At 46.8% G+C, this 19,132-nt stretch overlaps 2 protein-coding genes across 2 annotated transcripts; one reads left to right on the top strand and one right to left on the bottom strand.

Moving 5' to 3' along the window:
• Positions 1-3,873: 3,873 nt before the first annotated feature.
• On the top strand, positions 3,874-9,607 carry LOC119312418 (mitochondrial Rho GTPase 1-like). The gene is made up of 14 exons (XM_037588146.1): positions 3,874-4,228; positions 4,359-4,491; positions 4,612-4,758; positions 5,029-5,205; positions 5,324-5,575; positions 5,812-5,880; positions 6,030-6,085; positions 6,306-6,387; positions 7,075-7,286; positions 7,381-7,447; positions 7,838-7,950; positions 8,386-8,536; positions 8,798-8,984; positions 9,202-9,607. The coding sequence occupies exons 1-14, from the start codon at positions 4,020-4,022 to the stop codon at positions 9,273-9,275; spliced, it is 1,929 nt and encodes a 642-aa protein (XP_037444043.1). The 5' UTR covers positions 3,874-4,019; the 3' UTR covers positions 9,276-9,607.
• Positions 9,608-10,568: 961 nt separating this feature from the next.
• On the bottom strand, positions 10,569-12,723 carry LOC119312417 (remorin 4.1-like). Its single transcript, XM_037588145.1, has 2 exons — positions 11,849-12,723; positions 10,569-11,047 (listed from the first exon to the last, which is right to left on the bottom strand). Exons 1-2 carry the CDS (start codon positions 12,575-12,577, stop codon positions 10,856-10,858), a joined length of 921 nt encoding a protein of 306 aa, XP_037444042.1. The 5' UTR covers positions 12,578-12,723; the 3' UTR covers positions 10,569-10,855.
• Positions 12,724-19,132: the final 6,409 nt, after the last annotated feature.

The raw sequence follows: 19,132 nt of genomic DNA, 5'->3' as shown, positions 1-19,132 counted from the left end.
CGAAAGATTTATTTCAGTATATGGAGAGAACGAAATTGAAAATTGGGAAGCTACGGAAACCATATGTCGGCAAAATGTGGGCCTATGGAAGTAATCATGCGAGTCGGGAGATGTACAATCACCAAGGGGGCGGAGGCTCCCCACCTGAATGCATTAGTCAAGATGCCATGAAGGCAAGTTTATAGAGAGGCGCTAGCGCGCGCGGAGATGACTCGAATGGTTCTTACGATATTCGTTGCTACCTCTTAAGCTTGTGTTAGTTTTCCCTTGAAGAGGAAAGTGTGATGCAGCAAAGTAGCGTAAGTATTTCCCTCAGTTTTTGAGAACCAAGGTATCAATCAAGTAGGAGACAACACACAAGTCACCGGATACCTGCACAAACAATCAACAACTTGCACCCAATGAGATAAAGGGGTAGTCAATCCCTTCACGGTCACTTGCAAAAGTGAGATCTGATAGAGATAGATAAATGGTAAAGTAAATATTTTTGGTATTTTTGGTTTATAGATCGGAAAGTAAAAGATTGCAAAATAGTAGATCAAAAACTAGCACGATGTAAACGAGAACTTGTATGATGGAAAAGAGACCCGGGGGCCATAAGTTTCACTAGTGGCTTCTCTCAAGATAGCAAATATTACGGTGGGTGAACAAATTATTGCTGAGCAATTGATAGAAAAGCGCATAGTTATGACGACATCCTTGTCAAGTAGACCAAAACGATTCTGCATATACTACTATTACTCCACACATCAACCGCTATCCAGCATGCATCTAGAGTATTAAGTTCATAAAGAACAGAGTAACGCATTAAGTAAGATGACATGATGTAGAGGAATTAACTCAAGCAATATGATGAAAACCCCATCTTTTTATCCTCGATGGCAACAATACAATACGTGCCTTGCTGCCCCTACTGTCACTAGGAAAGGACACCACAAGATTGAACCCAAAGCTAAGAACCTCTCCCATTGCAAGAAAGATCAATCTAGTAGGCCAAACTAAACCGATAATTCGAAGAGACTTGCAAAGATGTCAAATCATGCATATAAGAATTCAGAGAAGAACCAAATAATATTCATCGATAATCTGATCATACATCCACAATTCATCGGATCTCGGCAAACACACCGCAAAAGAATATTACATCGAATAGATCTTCAAGAACATCGAGGAGAACATGGTATTGAGAATCAAAGAGAGAGAAGAAGCCATCTAGCTACTTGCTATGGACCCGAAGTTCTGTGGTAAACTACTCACGCATCATCGGAGAGGCAATGGTATTGATGAAGAAGCCCTCCGTGATCGAATCCCCCTCCGGCAGGACGCCGAAAAGGCCCCTAGATGGGATCTCACGGGTACAGAAGGTTGCGGCGGTGGATAAGTTGTTATGTGGTTCTCCTGGATGTTTTCAGGGTATAAGAGTATATATAGGCGAAGGAACTAGGCCAGGGGAGCTACGAGAGGCCCACGAGGTAGAGGGGCGCGCCCTCCTGCCTCGTGGCTGCCTCGTTGCGTCTCTGACTTCATCTCCATGTCTTCTGGTTTCCTTTCGGTCCAAGAAAGATCATCGCGAAAGTTTCATTCCATTTGGACTCCGTTTAATATTCCTTTTTTGCGAAACTCTAAAATAGGTAAAAAAACAGAAACTGGCACTGGGCCCTTGGTTATTAGGTTAGTCCCAGAAATAATATAAAATAACATAAAAATACCTATTAAACATCCAAAACAGATAATATAATAGCATGAAACAATCAAAAATTATAGATACGTTGGAGACGTATCATTCGTCAAAACACGACACGACATCATTGTAGTGAGAGACGATTCGACAATCCTGTCATGTGTTTGCCATTTGCGGGCCATACATTGCCAATGTGAAAGACGTCATCAACTAGCAAGAGGGGAGCTGGCCTTACAGAACGGTGAGTAGCATATAGCCCAAAGTTGTCTTATGAGAGTGTCCCCACCCGACAACGAACGAGGAAAAACGGATGCCCGGAAAAGTTGGATCACAGGAGGCGATCAAGGAGGCGACTAGGGGTCCCTTGCGCGCCGCCGGTGACGCCGCCGGTTCCCTCTCTCTCCGTCGGCCGCTCCGGCGACGGGAGGGAGGGGGAACCTCGGGTCCTGTTCACTAGGTGGGTGTGTGGTAGGGTTAGGGTTGAGGGAGACGCTGCCGAGGCCGTTGCGGTGGTGTCGCGTTGGAATAAGTTTCTCCGGGCTCCGTTCGTGGTCAGGCGAGGCTTTTGCCTTCGTATATGAGGCAACGGTGTTGGGGATCCCTGGATCTCGTCGAGGTCGCGGGCTATGGTGGTTGGAGGTCCATCGGCACTAGCCGTTTGGATCCTCAGATGGGCGATGGAGGCAGGAAGGCGAAGACCTTTCTTCTTCCTTGTTGGTATGATTTGCTGCTGCTGTTCTTCTCCTTCCTCTGCGCTGATGCTGGTGGGAGATCCTGCTTTACCCGGGCGGATGGCCCGGCCGCGGTGCTGGACCGATCGAATGACTCGAGTTCTCTTCCTTCCGGAAGGGACACTTTTCGCGGTACTCAAAGCCAAAGATGGCGACAACTGTTGTAGGTGTGTTGGATTGATGTCCATGCCCTCTCAGCGCTGGTGTCAAGAAAGGAGGAAGCAACGTGGCGGCAATTGTACCGTGGTCGAAGATGATGACCTGTTTGCGACTGGTTGCAGATCCTTCTGCTGCAGGGGTCTTCTCTCAAGATTCAGGGATGATGACACAGGGCTCCGGAGATCTTCTTGTGTTATGGTTGTCTTAGTGTACTCTAGGTGTTCATAGTCCTTTGTGTTTGCGTTTCAGTGTGCTTGTAAGGGTCACCTACTTTGTACTGATTCGTGATTTGAATGAAGATTTTCTCAAAAAAAAAAAGAGTGTCCCCACCCCCTTCTTTTTCTTCCACACTCGTAGCGCACCATTTTTCTCACCGGTGATGCTTACAAAAAACTCTACTCGCCTTTTTAGAAAAAAATGAAGATGATTTGCGGCATATTATTGGTCTGTGGAGGAATTGATGCGCCAGCCAAGGTGCAGACTCGCTTGTTGTGTGCCATGCTTCCGACTTCCCTTCACAAGCCTAAAGCATCGCGAAAAACAAACAACGCCAGTCGCTCGTGATGAAGAAAACAATAAAAGTTGAGAAAAAAAGGATGATGACAATAATCAAACATTGCACTCTTCGACAAACACTTTGCGTTGCATAACGACACAAACACTGTTGTAAAAATAACGTCCCTACACTGTTGTATTTCTCAATCGACATTCACTGTCCATTTTATACTTTTTTGAGCTTCTTTCCATTTTATACTTGACGAATCGAGATGCCTGAATCATATGGTTGTTTGCATTGCCTCTCATCTTACATAGCACTACCTTCGTACCAAAATATAAGGAGGTGTTTGGTTCAACTCTGTTAACGTAAACGGTACTGGAATCAGATCACGGGCGGTAACGTTATCTGTTTCCAGAGGGGATCGACCGGTATCGAGATTGACTTTTCGTGGAACTCGGTTACGGGGGATTTGTTTCCGCTCAAAGTGAACCAAACAAAAGTTAACGGTATGAGGTTGCGCTGTAATCAGATGACGGCTGAAAATTTACGAACCAAACACCTCCTAAGATGTATGGAGGGAGTAGATTTTTTTTTTTTTGACAAAATAGCAAAACCGTTCAACAAAAATATAACCGGCCCATGTAAGGTCCAACCTGGCATCATTCATGAGCCCTCGCAGGCCCGAAGCCAGCAAGCAAGCGAGCAAGCACGACGTCTTTGTGTTGCGGTCGCTGGTTCCATCGCCTTTTCTTCTCTTTCTTTCTTTGCGTCTCCTCCAAGCCGAAGCAACAAGGACGAACCAGATCGATCCTTCCGTCGCGTCCACCATAAGACCGAACCGGCCACCACCCCTCCGGCCCCACCGCCTGACACTCCCACGCCACACAGCCGCGCCCAAATCCCCCAAAACCCTAGCCCCGAGGAGGAGGAGGCGGAGGCGGCGGCGACCATGGCTGCCGCAGCGGCGAACCTGGCGGGCCGGCCGGGTGTGCGCGTCGTCGTCATCGGCGACCCCGGCACCGGCAAGTCCAGCCTCGTCGTCGCCGTCGCCACCGAGCAGTTCCCCGAGAACGTCCCCAAGGTCATGCCCCACACCCGCCTCCCCGCCGACTACTTCCCCGACCGCGTCCCCATCACCATCGTCGACACCTCCTCCAGGTCCCCCATCCCCCCACCCCATTCCGTTCCGCCTCAGATTTGACGATTCCGTCGCGGATTGATTGATTTCGTGTTCGTGCCGCCGGTGTTGACCCCGTCGTCCTCCTCTGTGTGTGTGCGTGTGCTGCAGCCCCGAGCAGAAGCCGAAGCTGATCGCCGAGTGCCAGGCGGCGGACGCGGTGGTGCTCACCTACGCCTGCGACAGGCTCTCCACGCTCGACCGGCTCAGCTCCTACTGGCTCCCGGAGCTCAGGCGCATCCAGGTAATCTCGCACTCCATGGCTTGGTTCGTGGTCAGTGCAGGGTTGGGCTGGCCATGATTGGCGATTTTACCCTGGGTTGCCCGTGTTGATCTGTGCTGTCCAATGTTTCTGTGATTGCAGTTGAAGGCACCTGTCATCGTGGTTGGGTGTAAGCTGGACCTGAGGGACGACCAGCAGAACAGCCTTGAGCAGACGATGGCGCCCATCATGCAGTCGTTCCGTGAAATAGAGACCTGCATCGAGTGCTCCGCGCTTCGCCAGATCCAGGTGATAAAGACCCCCCTTGTCTCAATATCTACCGAATGTTGGTAACACTTTTATTATGTCAAATGGTTGATTGTTCACAACGAATGAAACTAGAATGCTCAAAATGCTGATGCCAGCAGCTGCTCAGCCTCATGTAATATTCCAACATCGCATTTTTATAATTTTATTGTGTACTAATTCAACTATGCAGTTGATAATTTGATTGTTGTGTTAGAATTCTAGATACTATGCTTGAGTAGGTTTACTAAACAGATAGTTTATGAACCGCAGGTGCCTGAGGTCTTCTACTATGCCCAGAAGGCAGTGCTTCACCCCACAGCTCCTCTATTCGACCAAGAGGCACAATCTCTAAAGCCACGCTGTGTGAGGGCTTTGAAGCGGATATTCATTCTATGTGACCACGACAGGGATGGAGCTCTCAGTGATGTGGAGCTCAATGACTTTCAGGTTTGTATTCACTGAGGGCACCATTCTTCCTTTATCTTAACATGAGGCTGACTAGAGTTTTTTATTGACATTCTTCTATGTATGGTGATACTGAAATTCTCTTTCCATTGGTTTGCAGGTCAGATGTTTTAGCGCTCCTCTCCAGCCTACTGAAATATCAGGCGTGAAGAGAGTTGTTCAAGAGAAGATGCCCGAAGGCGTAAATGATAGTGGCCTTACATTGACTGGATTCCTTTTCCTTCATGCTCTTTTTATTGAGAAAGGTCGTTTGGAAACTACATGGACAGTATTGAGGAAATTTGGTTATGATAATGAAATCAAGCTTAGAGATGAATTCATTCCAACGTCAGTCAAGCGAGCTCCTGATCAAGTAATGTTCTGTTGATTACTGTCAGCTATTCACATTTTGTTGTCTGTTGTCGGTGATTTTAGTGTCAATTTGTTCTTATAATGGCTTACGTCTAAGTTGATAGTTGATTTCAACTGTATGGTGGGTATCTGCAAGCCTGGCTTCGATATCCACTTACCTATGTGTTTAATATTTGCCATACCTTTGGTCTATAATATTTCTTTGGTTCTAAAGTCATATCACTATCTTTGTTACAGACGGTGGAATTGACAAATGAAGTGATTGATTACTTGAAAGGAATATTCAACATGTTTGACATAGATAATGTAAGTCTGATGTATTGATTGTCACATTTGTTTTTTATCCTCAGTGCAAATGTTATTCTTGGCATTTTCATTCTAAATCTTATCCGTAAAAAACTTCTGTGTTGGAGGAAGTTCTGAAAATGTGTTTATGACTTATGTATCAAATCCAGGATGAAGCTTTGCTACCTTCTGAGTTGGATGATCTTTTTTCAACTGCACCTGAAAAGTAAGTTGTCACTAAAAGAAAGGGTAATTTTAATCTTAGTTTGACACTTTGTAGACAATTGGTTGTAATTTAGATACTTTACTCATATTGTTAGTAAACCTTGTATTACTTTGTCTTTGCTTTGCTTTGATGGAATCTGTTGAACTTCCATTAAATGGTTCTCAAGTTTAGTCTATTTAGTCATTTGTCTCTGCTTACCATTCACATATCATTATTCCAGCCCATGGACTTCTGATCTATATAAAGACTGTGCTGAAAGGAATGTCTTGGGTGGGCTATCACTTGAAGGATTTCTTTCTAAGGTATTCTCTCACTCCCAGTGTGCTGAAAACTAACACTGTCCGTGTGCAATAATTTTTAACGCTGTTCGTTGGTTGATTAAGCTGTTTTGTTGGTTAGATTCAACGGCCTAAGGCTCTATTTGGAACACATATCCATTTATTCATTATTCTGACTGTCTTGTGCTACCTCTGTTACTTAATATAAGATGTTTTTTTGACACTATGACAGTGTCAAAGAACGTCTTATATTTTGATATGGAGGGAGTACCATTTGGTGAGCTCAATTAATCTGTCTGAGAAAGCCGAATAGTTTGTTGTAACCATTGTCTGAATTACTGCACCCTATTCCGAGTTTGTCATTCTCAGTATGCAAACGAATCCAGAAGAGATTATATATCAGTTTTGCTATATATACTATATCAAACACATAAGAAAAATAAACCAACTAAAAATAGGATAAAAATCTTTTAGTAGTGTTGTGCTTGTTATGGTTAAGATGCATCATAGTAGTGGCGTGCCTTGAAAAGCTTGTGGAACGTTTCCAGGTAAGAAAGCCTTTTCTTATTATGCATATCTACACCAGTTTAATCTTGTGGACATGTGCTTGGAGAACTGTAGGCAGAACACCTGTGTGTATTATGGTGATATGGTTTCTTACTAGATTACCGGTAAATTTTCATTGCTGACTAGTATCTCGTACAATTGCAGTGGACTCTTATGACACTTTTAGATCCAGCAAATAGTTTCGCGAACCTTGTATATGTCGGCTATTCGGGTGATTTTAATTCAGCATTCACCATCACGAGGAAAAGACGAGTGGACCGTAAAAAGCAGCAGACTCAAAGAAATGTGTTCCAGTGCTATGTTTTTGGTCCCAAAGGTTCCGGAAAGACTGCATTGCTACAATCATTCCTTGGAAGGTATTTGATGCATTTCCCTGTATTTACTCCATGAATTTTCATACCATCTTTGGTCCTTTTCGGAACTCCATTTCACTTGTTGTCTTCATTGCAGGCAACCTTCTGATGCTCTGCCAACTAACAGCGACCGGTTTGCGGCAAATACTGTTGAACTATCTGATGTAAGTAGTCAAAAGTGATGTCTGTATTCTGCTTGCACTATAAGCAAACATTCTGGTAAATGAAAATTCTATTCTTAATGATGCAAGACATCATGTGAGTGTACAGACAGAAATTAAGATAACCCAAATTTTCTTTGCCAATGGTATGTGCAGTAGTTCAATCTCGCCCTTTCCCTCTTGCCATCTTCATTTTTGGTGGATATGTGAGAGGGAGAGAGAGCCTTTCAGAAATCATAGTGATGGTCTAGTGGAGACGATAGGGTGACATTAACTTCAGCAGTTGCGAGTGCAGCTTTGAGATTTATCATTTTCTAATCCTATGTGATCTGTAAGGATGCTTCTACTCTGCAATGTTCATATCTGATTCATTATGTCTTTGTTTTATTGAAGGGGAATAGAAAAACACTTGTGCTGCGAGAGATTCCTGAAGGTGATGTCAGATCATTGCTAAACAACAAGGAATCCTTGGCACCCTGTGATGCGGCAGTCTTTGTTTACGATAGGTACGCATTCTGTTTCTGCCGAGCTATTTTCTTGTTTATTGTACTGTTTTCTGCTTTGTGTCATATATGCGGGCAATTTTTGAATTGTTCTCAATGGTTCTGATGGCCCATCTTGGCAAGGAAATTAGGTTTACCATTCAATGCTACTTGCAAAATCTCACGAACTTAGTTCATTCATGTATTGCAATCTGATTTCAGTTACACAATAGCTTACTGGCCATATCGAATATATCAGTGTAAAATGATGCTTGGTCAGTAAAAACTGAATCTCTTTGATCCTTAGTTACCTTTATTAATTGATTCGAATGTTCATCACTGGTTATGTAAAAAGTACAGATGACAGTTGAAAATCTTGCTTATCCTGGTATATCTTACTCTGTGACGTATTATTCACTATTACATAAATTTCCTTATGTGACACCTGCAAAATGGCAGCTGTGATGAATTTTCTTGGCAAAGAGCAAGAGATTTGCTTGTGCAAGTGGCTTCACATGGAGAAAACACAGGCTATGAAGTCCCTTGTCTGATAGTTGCTGCTAAGGACGATCTTGATCAATCTCCAGTGGCTCTACAGGAATCAACCAGAGTAAGCTCCGATACAATTTCGTTTGACATTTTAAATTTACCATTGTAGTTGGTGAATGGACAAACAGATATTTCAATGGATTAGAAAATGTTCATCCTTATATTTCTAAACTTGTGCACGTGATGTTTTTGCAAGTGGTTCCTGTACTTATTGACCACAGTTCTCCTAGTAATACATATGTGGCAGACAGAGCTGTACATGTATGGACTGTCTAGTTGTTTATGTTTGTTGCAGAGTAATCACAAGTTTATCTAATTTCAGGTGAGCCAAGACATGGGAATTGAAACACCAATTCCCATCAGCGTGAAGTTGAAAGACTTGAACAACATTTTCTGCAGAATAGTTCATGCGGCACAGCGGCCCCATTTGAGCATTCCAGAGACTGAAGCTGGTAAAACACGCAGGCAATACCGTCAACTTCTCAACCGTTCCCTCATGGTTGTTTCAGGCAAGTCAACTCCACGACCCTAATCCGCATGGTACCTAATATAGATATAGCAAGAGATACATATAATAACGCGATACATTTGTCATCTCATAAAATACTAACTACTGGTAGTCCATAGCAGAGTGAATTAATTGATCGATTTAGAGGTTAGGGGTGTCGAGCATGATCTGTGGAGCAAAGCCCGCCCAGTACTAACTTATATTCTAATACTCTGCAGTTGGAGCTGCTATAGGTGTTGTGGGGGTAGCCGCGTACAGGGTTTATGCGGCTAGGAGGAACTCGTCGTCGTGAAGCCCCCCTCCCTCCGGTGCAGTCGGGAAATAACGTGCAACAGGCAGGTTCATCGTCGATGAAGTGGATCGTCTAGCTTGATGTTTATGTACAGTTGCGTCATCAAAGATAACTTGTACTACTGCGTGTTTGAGTTTCGGATGGTATAATGTACGACAGTCATCAGGCAACGTTAGATTCTTTAGCTGATAAGACTGTCATGACTTGATTTGCTCTGTTAGAATTTCACCTCTGTCCTAAACTTTTGTCCACATTTTCCTTTTGATTTCCTCTGAACATTTTATATGTTTATTTATTTTGGCGTTGGGGATGCAGTTGGAACCTTTTTGCTTTGTTCGTGCTTTTTATTGATTTCATATAGTTCTGTTCAGTTTATTTTGCTTAGTTACAGTTATCTCTTAAAGAGTGTAGGACCTAATTACAGTCAAGTGGAAGAGCAAATGGTAAAAGTAAAAAACACCAAACGCTGACTGATGTTTTTACCGATATATGGTCCGTGGTTTACGCCTATACGAGTAGGAATAAATTGACGAATTCTCTGGTTACATCCCTCCCATGTCTACATCGGTCGTACGTCGAAAGGAACCCGTCGCGAACGGTGGCCGTCACCGTCGGTTGTGTCTGGACTACGGTAAGCGCCAGCGTGATCCGGGCAGTGCCTGGCCGTGCCGACGTCTACAGCCACGCCCTCGTGTCGATGCCAGACAAGGCCCATCTTTAGTTGGGTTATGCCCGTCGGTCAATCACAGGCACGGGGTCGCTTTCGCCATCCAGAACGATAGATAGAATAAAATGATGATTCCACTAACCGGCCTTGTCACGAGGGAAATGAAATGGAAATGGCGAATGCGGTGACGTGCGGCGCAGGTTCCTCATCGGTCACCATGATGCGTACTCGACGGGCGCACAGTGCCCGGCTCGAGTTATCACCATTATTTTTTGTGGCCAAAAGTGCCAGCTCGAGTTCAGACAACGCAAGCCATATCTCCAAAATCTCAAAAAAAGAAAAGAAAACGCAAGCCAAGGTCGGACTCTGAAGCTGGAAGACTAATAGTAATAAATAGTCGCTGCAGAACTAAAGAAATCCAAGATTGGACACAGTGCACTTCAAGGGTTATCTTATTGCCTGATCCTGGACGTGCACGGGTTACAATCATCTCCACCAGCCGGACCATTGATGCAACGTCTCTCGTGATAGGCGTTAAAGGACCGTGATAACTTCCAGCCAGATACATACATAATACAGAACCGAAGAACGTAGAGATCCACACCAGCAGTGCTACATACGAACAATTGCTCTGAATGTTTGCAGGTTTGTAGCAAACACGCTATTCATTCCATTCTCACACCAGTTTTTTCGTGCACATACAAGCCAAACAAAAAAGCGCCGCCGTGTGATCACCACCGGCGGCTAGTATACAACGGAGGCAGCAGCAGCAGCAGCAAGTTTTCAAATCCCTTTTTACAATTAGGTTTCCCGACCGATCGGATGCAGCAGCAGCAGCACACGCCCTTACTTTTTACGTACTACCCATAGGCAAAAACACATAGGATTTCTCCCCTCCTCCGGCTGGGGGAGGCTAGAAGAAGGAGCGCTTGGTGGGCACCCTGCCGACGGCCTTCATGAAGTTGGCCAGCTCCAGCACCTTGGCCAGCTTGAGCCCCCGCTTGGCCTCCGCCGACGCCCGCTTCTCCTCCGCCTTGTGCCGCGCCTTGGCCACGTCGTTCTGCGTCTTCTCCACCGCCTTGGCGCGCTGCTCGTCCAGCTTCCTCTGCACCCGCCATTTCGTGGGATCCATCATAGTCAGACATAAGGTGATCGAGATGAACATTCAGATGTGAAAAGCTAAAGGAAAACTCTGAACTCGATAGTGGTTCCCCCGGACAAAGACCACCACTCTCATTCTCATAGTCCTATCACTTTGAGATGAACGTGCTAACGGTCCATGATAATCTCACACGTAAACAGTAGTCTCCTTTATGTGCAGAAAGTTGCATGATTGAGAGCTGTAAAACGAACTGATGTTCACACGCACGCACCCACAAGGAAAGGGGCAATTGAGACAGCCACTCTGATGTAACACCTCTAATTAACTAATTTGGGATTGGTTCATTTCATATACCTTTTCTCAAAGCAAGAATAGATAACTACTCTAGTACTATTCTACTCAAAAGGAGTACTGTATTAGTGTTGCCAGGCCTAGAAACTTCCTTTTTATTTGGGAGAAAAAAAAACCCAGCTTGCTAATCAGTGGTCACAAATCTCTTGTGCTGATTGCATCAACCATCGATGGTCTACCTAACCAGTCTGGGAACAGTGCTAATTTTGTGCAGGGAAAAATATTTTTGGGCAGTTTAGTTGCTGTATTAATTTGTCATGCTCTACTCTTTTTCTTTCTTGAATTGACAGGACTGTGAAGCTTGGATAATTGTTTTCTCGGTTGCAAGGAAATAATTGTTTTCTGTATGTTCGGGCAAATTAAGCTCAAAGCAAGTAGGATTTCACAGTGATTTTTTCTTTCATCATCAGAAAAGAGGTGCAAAAGGAAGTGGAGAATTTCTTCAATCATTACCTCAATCTTCTTGAGCCAGGCGGAGGCCTTGTCGACCTGCTCCGTCTCCCAGCCGTTGATGACCACCTCCTCCCGCTTGAACCGGTTGTTGATCTTGGCGATCTCCGCCGTCTGCCACGCCGACACCTTGGTCTCCACCTCCTCCTTCTTCACCTGGCTCGCCTCCACCGGCGGGCCGGCGGCGGGGACCACCTCCAGGTCGAGCCGCGCCGCCCTGCCGCTGCTGCCGCCGCTCCTGCTGGGCGGCGTGGCGAAGGGGCGGCCGCTGTCCGGCACGATGGCCAGCGGGTTGTGCTCCTCCAGCTCGTCCTCGCCGATGCTGGTCAGCTGGTCGGCCCCGCCGTCGTAGGGCCCGACGGGGTGGTTGCTGTTGCTGTTGTTGCCGTTGGCGTTGTTGTTGGCCGCCCCGGCGCCGGCGCCGGCGGCGACCATGGCCGTGAACTCGCGGCTCATCGTCATGAACTGCTCCTCGGAGGTGACGGAGCGGTGGCTGCTGGCGCTGTCCCAGGCGGTGGACGCGGCGGAGACGGTGCGCGTGGGCGGCGTGAAGGGCGGGTGCTGCCGCGGCGGCGACAGGGGGCGGACCTCGCGCACCTCGATGACCTCGTCCACGTCGTGGAAGGTGGTGTTGGTGGTGCTGGTCACCAGAGTGCCCTCCTCGTCGTTGGCCCCTGGGGCATCGTCCTCGTCGTCGGACGCGGAGGGTGGTGCGTGCCGCTCATGCAACATGTGTCGGCGCCGGCCGGCGGGGACGGGGCACCATGCGCGGGAGAGGGAGGAGGAGGACCAGCAGTGCACGCCTCGCCCTCTTGACTGACTGATCGGTCGATCTTGCTGTGTCAGTGCGCGGTGTGGTGGGGTGTGTGTGTGGGCGATGGGGTGTGGTTATATCAATCTCTTCATCCGTCCATCTGTCCCGGGTGTGGGTGAGGCGACGGCGATGGCAGGTGGGGGCGGCCCTGTCTCCCGTGGCGCGTACCGTGGGATGACACGTAAGTGTCGTGGGGGCAGCTGCGAATGTTCGTTTAACCCTTGTTTTTTTCCGCCTCTAAAAAAGGCCAAAGACAGTATATTAATCGAGATATGTAACTTCAGAAAAACCCTAGCAAGAATAAATACATCCAAACTCTTTAGCCGAAGTCTTCTTGCTCCTGCATACATCAGCGACGCACCGTGAGCAAAGCTCGTTGCTGCCTCTGGGTTCCCGTCTCATCGGAGCAAAACTTGTTTAAACCTAGAGAGGGCGGCTGGGGTTTGAAGACGCGGGCGGCTGGGGTTTGCGTAACAAAATCACCGCTCCGGAGAAGATGATTGAGAGGGCATGTACAATGCTTCAATTCCAGCCAGATGAAGTCGGAGGAAAAAAAACTCAAAAAACTCACACGCTCCCTGACAAGGCCGAGCCTGGCTAAACTTCGATGGTCGAAACTTCAGTCAGAGGATCAATACTGTCACATCCCTAACTTTTGGTACTGCATGGTGTTTGCATCTGGTTGCATCATGTTTAAATTCTATTTAAATTGAAATGGGGATTGATCAAACCCTAGCATCAGAAAGAATTCAACTAGGTTTAAATAAAATATTTTTCAATGAACCTGATATGACCTTCTAAAATGTTCATCATCTTTGCCTTGGTCTTAAACCTCTGACAAAAATGCTGCACAATTTTCTAGGTCATCCTAAGGTCACTGAATTAAATCATAAGTATTTGAATTTGGACATTTAAATTCTATAAAATATTTAAAATGTTCAAATAATCCTAAACTGAAATGTTCCATGTTGGATATATTCCAAACAATGTCCATGAGCAGTTTGGTGATTTTTGAGTATGCCCTGACATTTTTAATAAAGCCCTAAAGATTACAGAAAATAGAAAACATTAACAAAAAAGAGAGAGAATACCTGGCGCTTACCTGGCCGGCCCAGCTGGCGGCCCAGCCATCTGGCCCAGCCCACCTCCTCCTGTCGTCTTCCTCCCCTCGTCCCGAAGCAGCTCGGTGGCGCGCGCCCGAGAGCCCTCGGCCACCTCCTGCTTCCACCTGGGAGCCCCGGGCCTTCTACCAGCGCCACGGAGACGCCCAAAGACCCTGTCCCCTCTCCCTCACTCGCTGCTCTCTCTCCCCTCCCCTGGCTCTCTCCCCCGAGCTCACCCGAGGGCCACCGTCGCGGCCGCTCGCCGCTGCCGCGCCCAGAGCCACTGCCCCGCCTCTCCATCGTGTCCAAAAGAACCGCCCCGTCGCCCTACTCCTCCTCGCCGAGACACACGGGTCGGGAAGCCCTGCTTCGTCCCGAACGCCGCTGTCTTCTTCCGTGGGATCCGACGATCCCCGTCGTCGCTCCATTGACTGCAGGCCTTCCCCGAGCCCGACGAGCACTTCAATCGACGCGCTGTGAGCCTTCGGTCGATTCCCCTCTCTTCCCCGCGTCATTTTCGCCTCGTAGCCGCCGCCGCCATTGAGGCCAAAGCTCGCCTCCGCTCGAGCTTGTCGCCGGCGTCGCTCCGGCGACCATTTGGTCATCCCGTGCTAACCAACATGCCCGCCGCATCGCGTAGTGCCTCGCTAGCGCCTCAGCTTCTGCGTTTGCACGCCACAGCCCCAACCCCGCACATGGCCGAACTCCGGCCGCCGCCTTGGAGCTCGTCGTCGTTGGCTCCGGCCACGATAGACCCGGCCTCCACCACCACTAGATGCGCGCCTGCTAGAGCTCTCCAACAAGCCCAAGAACGGCCTCGCCCGTGCCCCGTAGCGCGTTTCCGACGGCCGCCACCGTCTCGGGCCTCGCCCCCGTCGAGTCGCCGGTGGGTTTGACCCCGCTTACCCCGTTTGACCACGGGTGGGCCAGTTTGACCCCCTGGGTCAATGACAGGTGGGGCCCAGCCCCGCTAATTAACTAGGATTAGTACCAAATGAATTTAGTTAAGCTAATCACACTGACATGCGGGACCCACTGTCAGGTTTGACCGGACGTGACCTGTTGACCTGCTGACATCACACCTATGTCATGCTGACGCAGTAACTTATTTTCTGGATTTATTCTTATATAGGAAATTCCAGAAAATGTTGCAAACTTCTAAAATTCATAGAAATTCAACCGTAACTCCAAATGAAATAATTTATATATGAAAAATGATCAGAAAAATCCAATCTATCCATCTGTACCATTTTCATGCATGTTAGAACAACTTATGACTGCTGTTTAGGACAAATCATATAAATGGCATTTAAACCTTCACATATGGAGTTTGAATTTGAATCTTGGATTCAAACCAATTTCATTTAACCCATTGCTAGTTGCATTAGCTCAAACTACAGCATATTGCCATGTCACACTCATGCATCATATTGTGGCATTGCATTGATTGTGTTCTTTCTCTGTTGCCGGTAACTGTTCCCCTCAGTAGACGTGGTACCGACGATGAGTTTGATGACACCGATGAAGAACTATACTATCTTCAGAAGTGCCAGGCAAGCAAAACCTCCTTGTTCATTCTGATAAAATCCCACTCTCTCGCTCCTGCTCTCTTTTACTGCATTAGGACAACAACGATTCATCTGTTACTTGCTGCGGTAGTTGAACCCCTTTATCCTTCGCATGACCTGTCATTGCCACAGTAAATAGATGAAACCCACTAGCATGAGTAGGAGTTGTTTGAGCCCTGTTGTGCCTACTCATTCATGCTTGTTTGTCATGCCTGCTACTGCTTAGAGTTGAGTCAGGTCTGATTCATCGGGGATGAATTGGGATGTGGTGAACATGTCCTACTGTTGAGAGCTAAGTGTGTGAACACGATTTGGTAAAGGTAGCGGTGAGAGGCCATGTAGGAGTACATGGTGGGTTGTCTCATTGCAGCCGTCCTCAGGAACTGAGTTCTGTGTTTGTGATCCATGACCAGTTACTACCACACATTGGGTTCCGATAACTCGATCCCTCTCGACTTATTAATCAACATGATCTTTGTCCAGGAGTTGCAACTAGTTTCTGGTGTTTGTAGGTAGTGTTAGTATTCTACCAAGTGGCACCCGGTACAGGTGGGCTTGGGACAGACTAGGCACAGTGGCACGGTGTACCAAGCGTAGATTCACCCGTCGAGGTGGGCTTGGGAACCCTGCACACATCGTTTGGGGCCGTGAGTGACACCCCGGCCGGATCTCCTTGCGGATGGAACCCGAATAGGCGATAAACCTGGACGAGAGACTTGTGTGGTTAGTCAGGTCGTGGCCGACAGCCTCGCTGGGCTTCCGCTTGAAGATTGCCGAGTACATGTCGTGTAAACGGCGGTAAGTGGTGAGAGCATGTGTGAAGAAGTACACCCCTGCAGGGTTAATATGATCTATTTGAATAGCCGTGTCCGCGGTAAAGGACTTCTGGGTTGCCTGTACAGTTCATAGACAAGTGAGAAGTGGATACTCTAAAATACGCAAGATAAGCATGAGTGCTATGGATGGCGTTCTCATAGGGAGACGGGAGCGGATCCATAGTGGTGTATTGATATGGTGAATATGTGGACTCGTGTGCGCCACCTCAAAAGAGTTACTTGCAGTCGTAGTTCAGGTTAGCCACCGAGTCAAAGCTGGCTTGCTGCAGTTAAACCCCACCATCCCCCTGTTGATAATGATGCATATGTAGTTAGATCTGATGTAAGTCTTGCTGGGTACATTTGTACTCACGTTGCTTAATTTATGTTTTTGCAGAGAGACTTCAGTCTCGCTAGTAGTACCGCGTGGACTTCGACGTTTAGCTTGTTACCTCAGCTACGATCTTGAGCCCTCGGCAGGATCTGGTAGATAGTCAGGCTTCTCAGCCTTTTTCATTTGTAGATGTCTGTACTCAGACATGTTAAGCTTCCGCTTGTGCTTTGACTTGTATGCTCTGAGTGTTGGGTCATGAGACCCGTGTTTGTAATATCTCGCTCCTCGGAGCCTATTGAATAAAATACTTGAGTTGTAGAGTCATGTTGTGATGCCATGCTGTATTTACACATATCGAGCATATTGTGTGTATGTTTATGAAATGCTTGGTATGTGTGGGATCTGGCTATCTAGTTGTTTATCCTTAGTAGCCTCTCTTACCGGGAAATGTCTCCTAGTGTTTCCACTGAGCCATGGTAGCTTGCTACTGCTCCGGAACACTTAGGCTGGCCGGCATGTGTCCTTCTTCGTTCCTGTGTCTGTCCCCTCGGGGAAATGTCACGCGATGAATTCCGGAGTCCTGTTAGCCCGCTACAGCCTGGTTCACCGGAGCCCTGCTAGCCCAGTGCTACAGCCTGGATTCACTCGCTGATGACCGACACGTTCGTTGTTGGGTCATGTATGCCTGTCCCTGTAAGTTAGTGCCACTTTGGGTTCACGACTAGCCATGTCAGCCCGGGTTCTTTGTCATATGGATGCTAGCGCACTATCATATACGTGAGCCAAAAGGCGCAAATGGTCCCAGGCCAGGTAAGGTGGCACCCGTGGGAATACCGTGCGTGAGGCCGCAAAGTGATATGATGTGTTACATGCTAGATCGGTGTGACTTAGGATCGGGGTCCTGACAGCTTTGGTATCAGAGCTTGACTGCCTGTAGGATTACCAAACCAAACTGGTCGAAGTTGAGTCTAGAAATTCTATAGTTATATAAGGGAATTGATTGTGGGATGGAACGTAAGGCTCTTTTTACTCCTTATACCTTATGCCCTTCTGATCTGAGTCATCTTACCTTTCCTGCGGGGTTAAGGAACTAGGCTCTCTCTTCCTTCTATCAGGATCACGTGTTACTAATCCGTAGACTTGTAGGATTGATGGTTCTAAGCTTGAGTTCAGTTCCTACTATCTTCTATATGTTAACTGTTGATCTTGAAACCTTGATATTGTGCTTCTGGGTGGCTATGCCACCATTTTTGTAGCATGCCTCCAATCTTTCGAGCGTTTACAGCTGTTATGCTGTCCGAGTCATCCCAGGTTTCTGAATAGTCCGATGCATTTGCAAATCCTTTCTTTCCATTCCCGATGTCCTTATGGTCAGAATAAGCACACTAACCGGTGCGTTGAGGTAATTTATTGCCTTGGCATATATGTTGGAATTATTATTATGACCCTAGGTGTCCTAGGGGATCATCTAGTAATCTAGCCATGATTTGTGTCCCAGTGTGATGATTCTGGCCTTTATTCTCGAAAGCATCCCGTGGTGCCATTTAGTAGTAGGTATTTTATTCCTGGGTTCTTGAACCCGAGATTCACCCTACTTACATCATGTTGATAGTGTTGCTAGTTCCTTTAGGATATTAGTAACCTTTGCGATAGTCCTCGAGGTTCGTGGTACATCCTTCTTCCAATTACCATGAACCATTCTTGGCAGGAGTTCTTTTGAACCAAAAGATGACAACAAGAGTGCTCTCGATGAGTTCTCCATTCTATATTGTGACTCTGCCAGTTCAACCTTTCTGCATGGGTTATCTGGAAGAAATATGTTGAACTCGTTCGACATGCTAGCCCATGCATCCACAACTCAGAAAATCATATGTTCTGTTGGGTTGTCCCTCTTTAGTTTTCTTCTGACTTCGTCTATCAATTGATAGTCAAGAGTATGTGTGCATTCGTTCATCGATGCCATTACTCTTGTGGTCCGTCAAGCCATTCTATCGCGGAATGACTAGGAGAAACAAACTCCAGTACCTCTTCCATATCCGGGATTGGGTCAAAGTAGTTGTATTCCGCAGATCAAAATGCCAATCCAGCTTTTGATTCTGTTCTACCCTGGAGTATTACCCCCTTTATGTCAGGAGTTTCATGAGAATTGCACCAACTCTTGTGAATTATTGACGCGGTGATACTTCTCGCCATCATTTTTCATTTCTCGGTTCCATGTTATTGTAACTGGAATGTCGACAAGTGAATCGTGATGTGTGAAATCAATACTCCTAGCAACCTTGTTGCTTGGTAATTAAAGGACAATAATTTCATTCTTAGCGTGTTGGTTCTTGAATCATCATTCTAATACCGATCGTGCTACCTAGTCCTTATTTTCGGTGCACCCTTCGATCAGTGAGTTAGGATTGTGCCAATCCCTTGTTCTTTTGATCATATCGTCTTGCCCTGTAAAGCAAGATTGTTCTCGAGCTTAGTGACATATCGGTGGTTTGTGATTTTCCGATTATCTTCTCGGAAGTATCACAGGGTCATCACCCGACCGCTATGTTGAGCTCGTGATCAAGTTGGTTTCTTGTAAACCAACCTTCTCCAAGGATCTGTGCAGGATACCCCTGAGCTAGTTGGTTAAGCTAAACAACAACTTGGAGAGTTG

Source organism: Triticum dicoccoides, chromosome 5B, assembly GCF_002162155.2.
Source record: "Triticum dicoccoides isolate Atlit2015 ecotype Zavitan chromosome 5B, WEW_v2.0, whole genome shotgun sequence".
Classification (NCBI taxonomy): domain Eukaryota; kingdom Viridiplantae; phylum Streptophyta; class Magnoliopsida; order Poales; family Poaceae; genus Triticum; species Triticum dicoccoides.
Note: the sequence above shows the minus strand (reverse complement) of the source record. Positions and strands in the feature narration are given on the sequence as shown.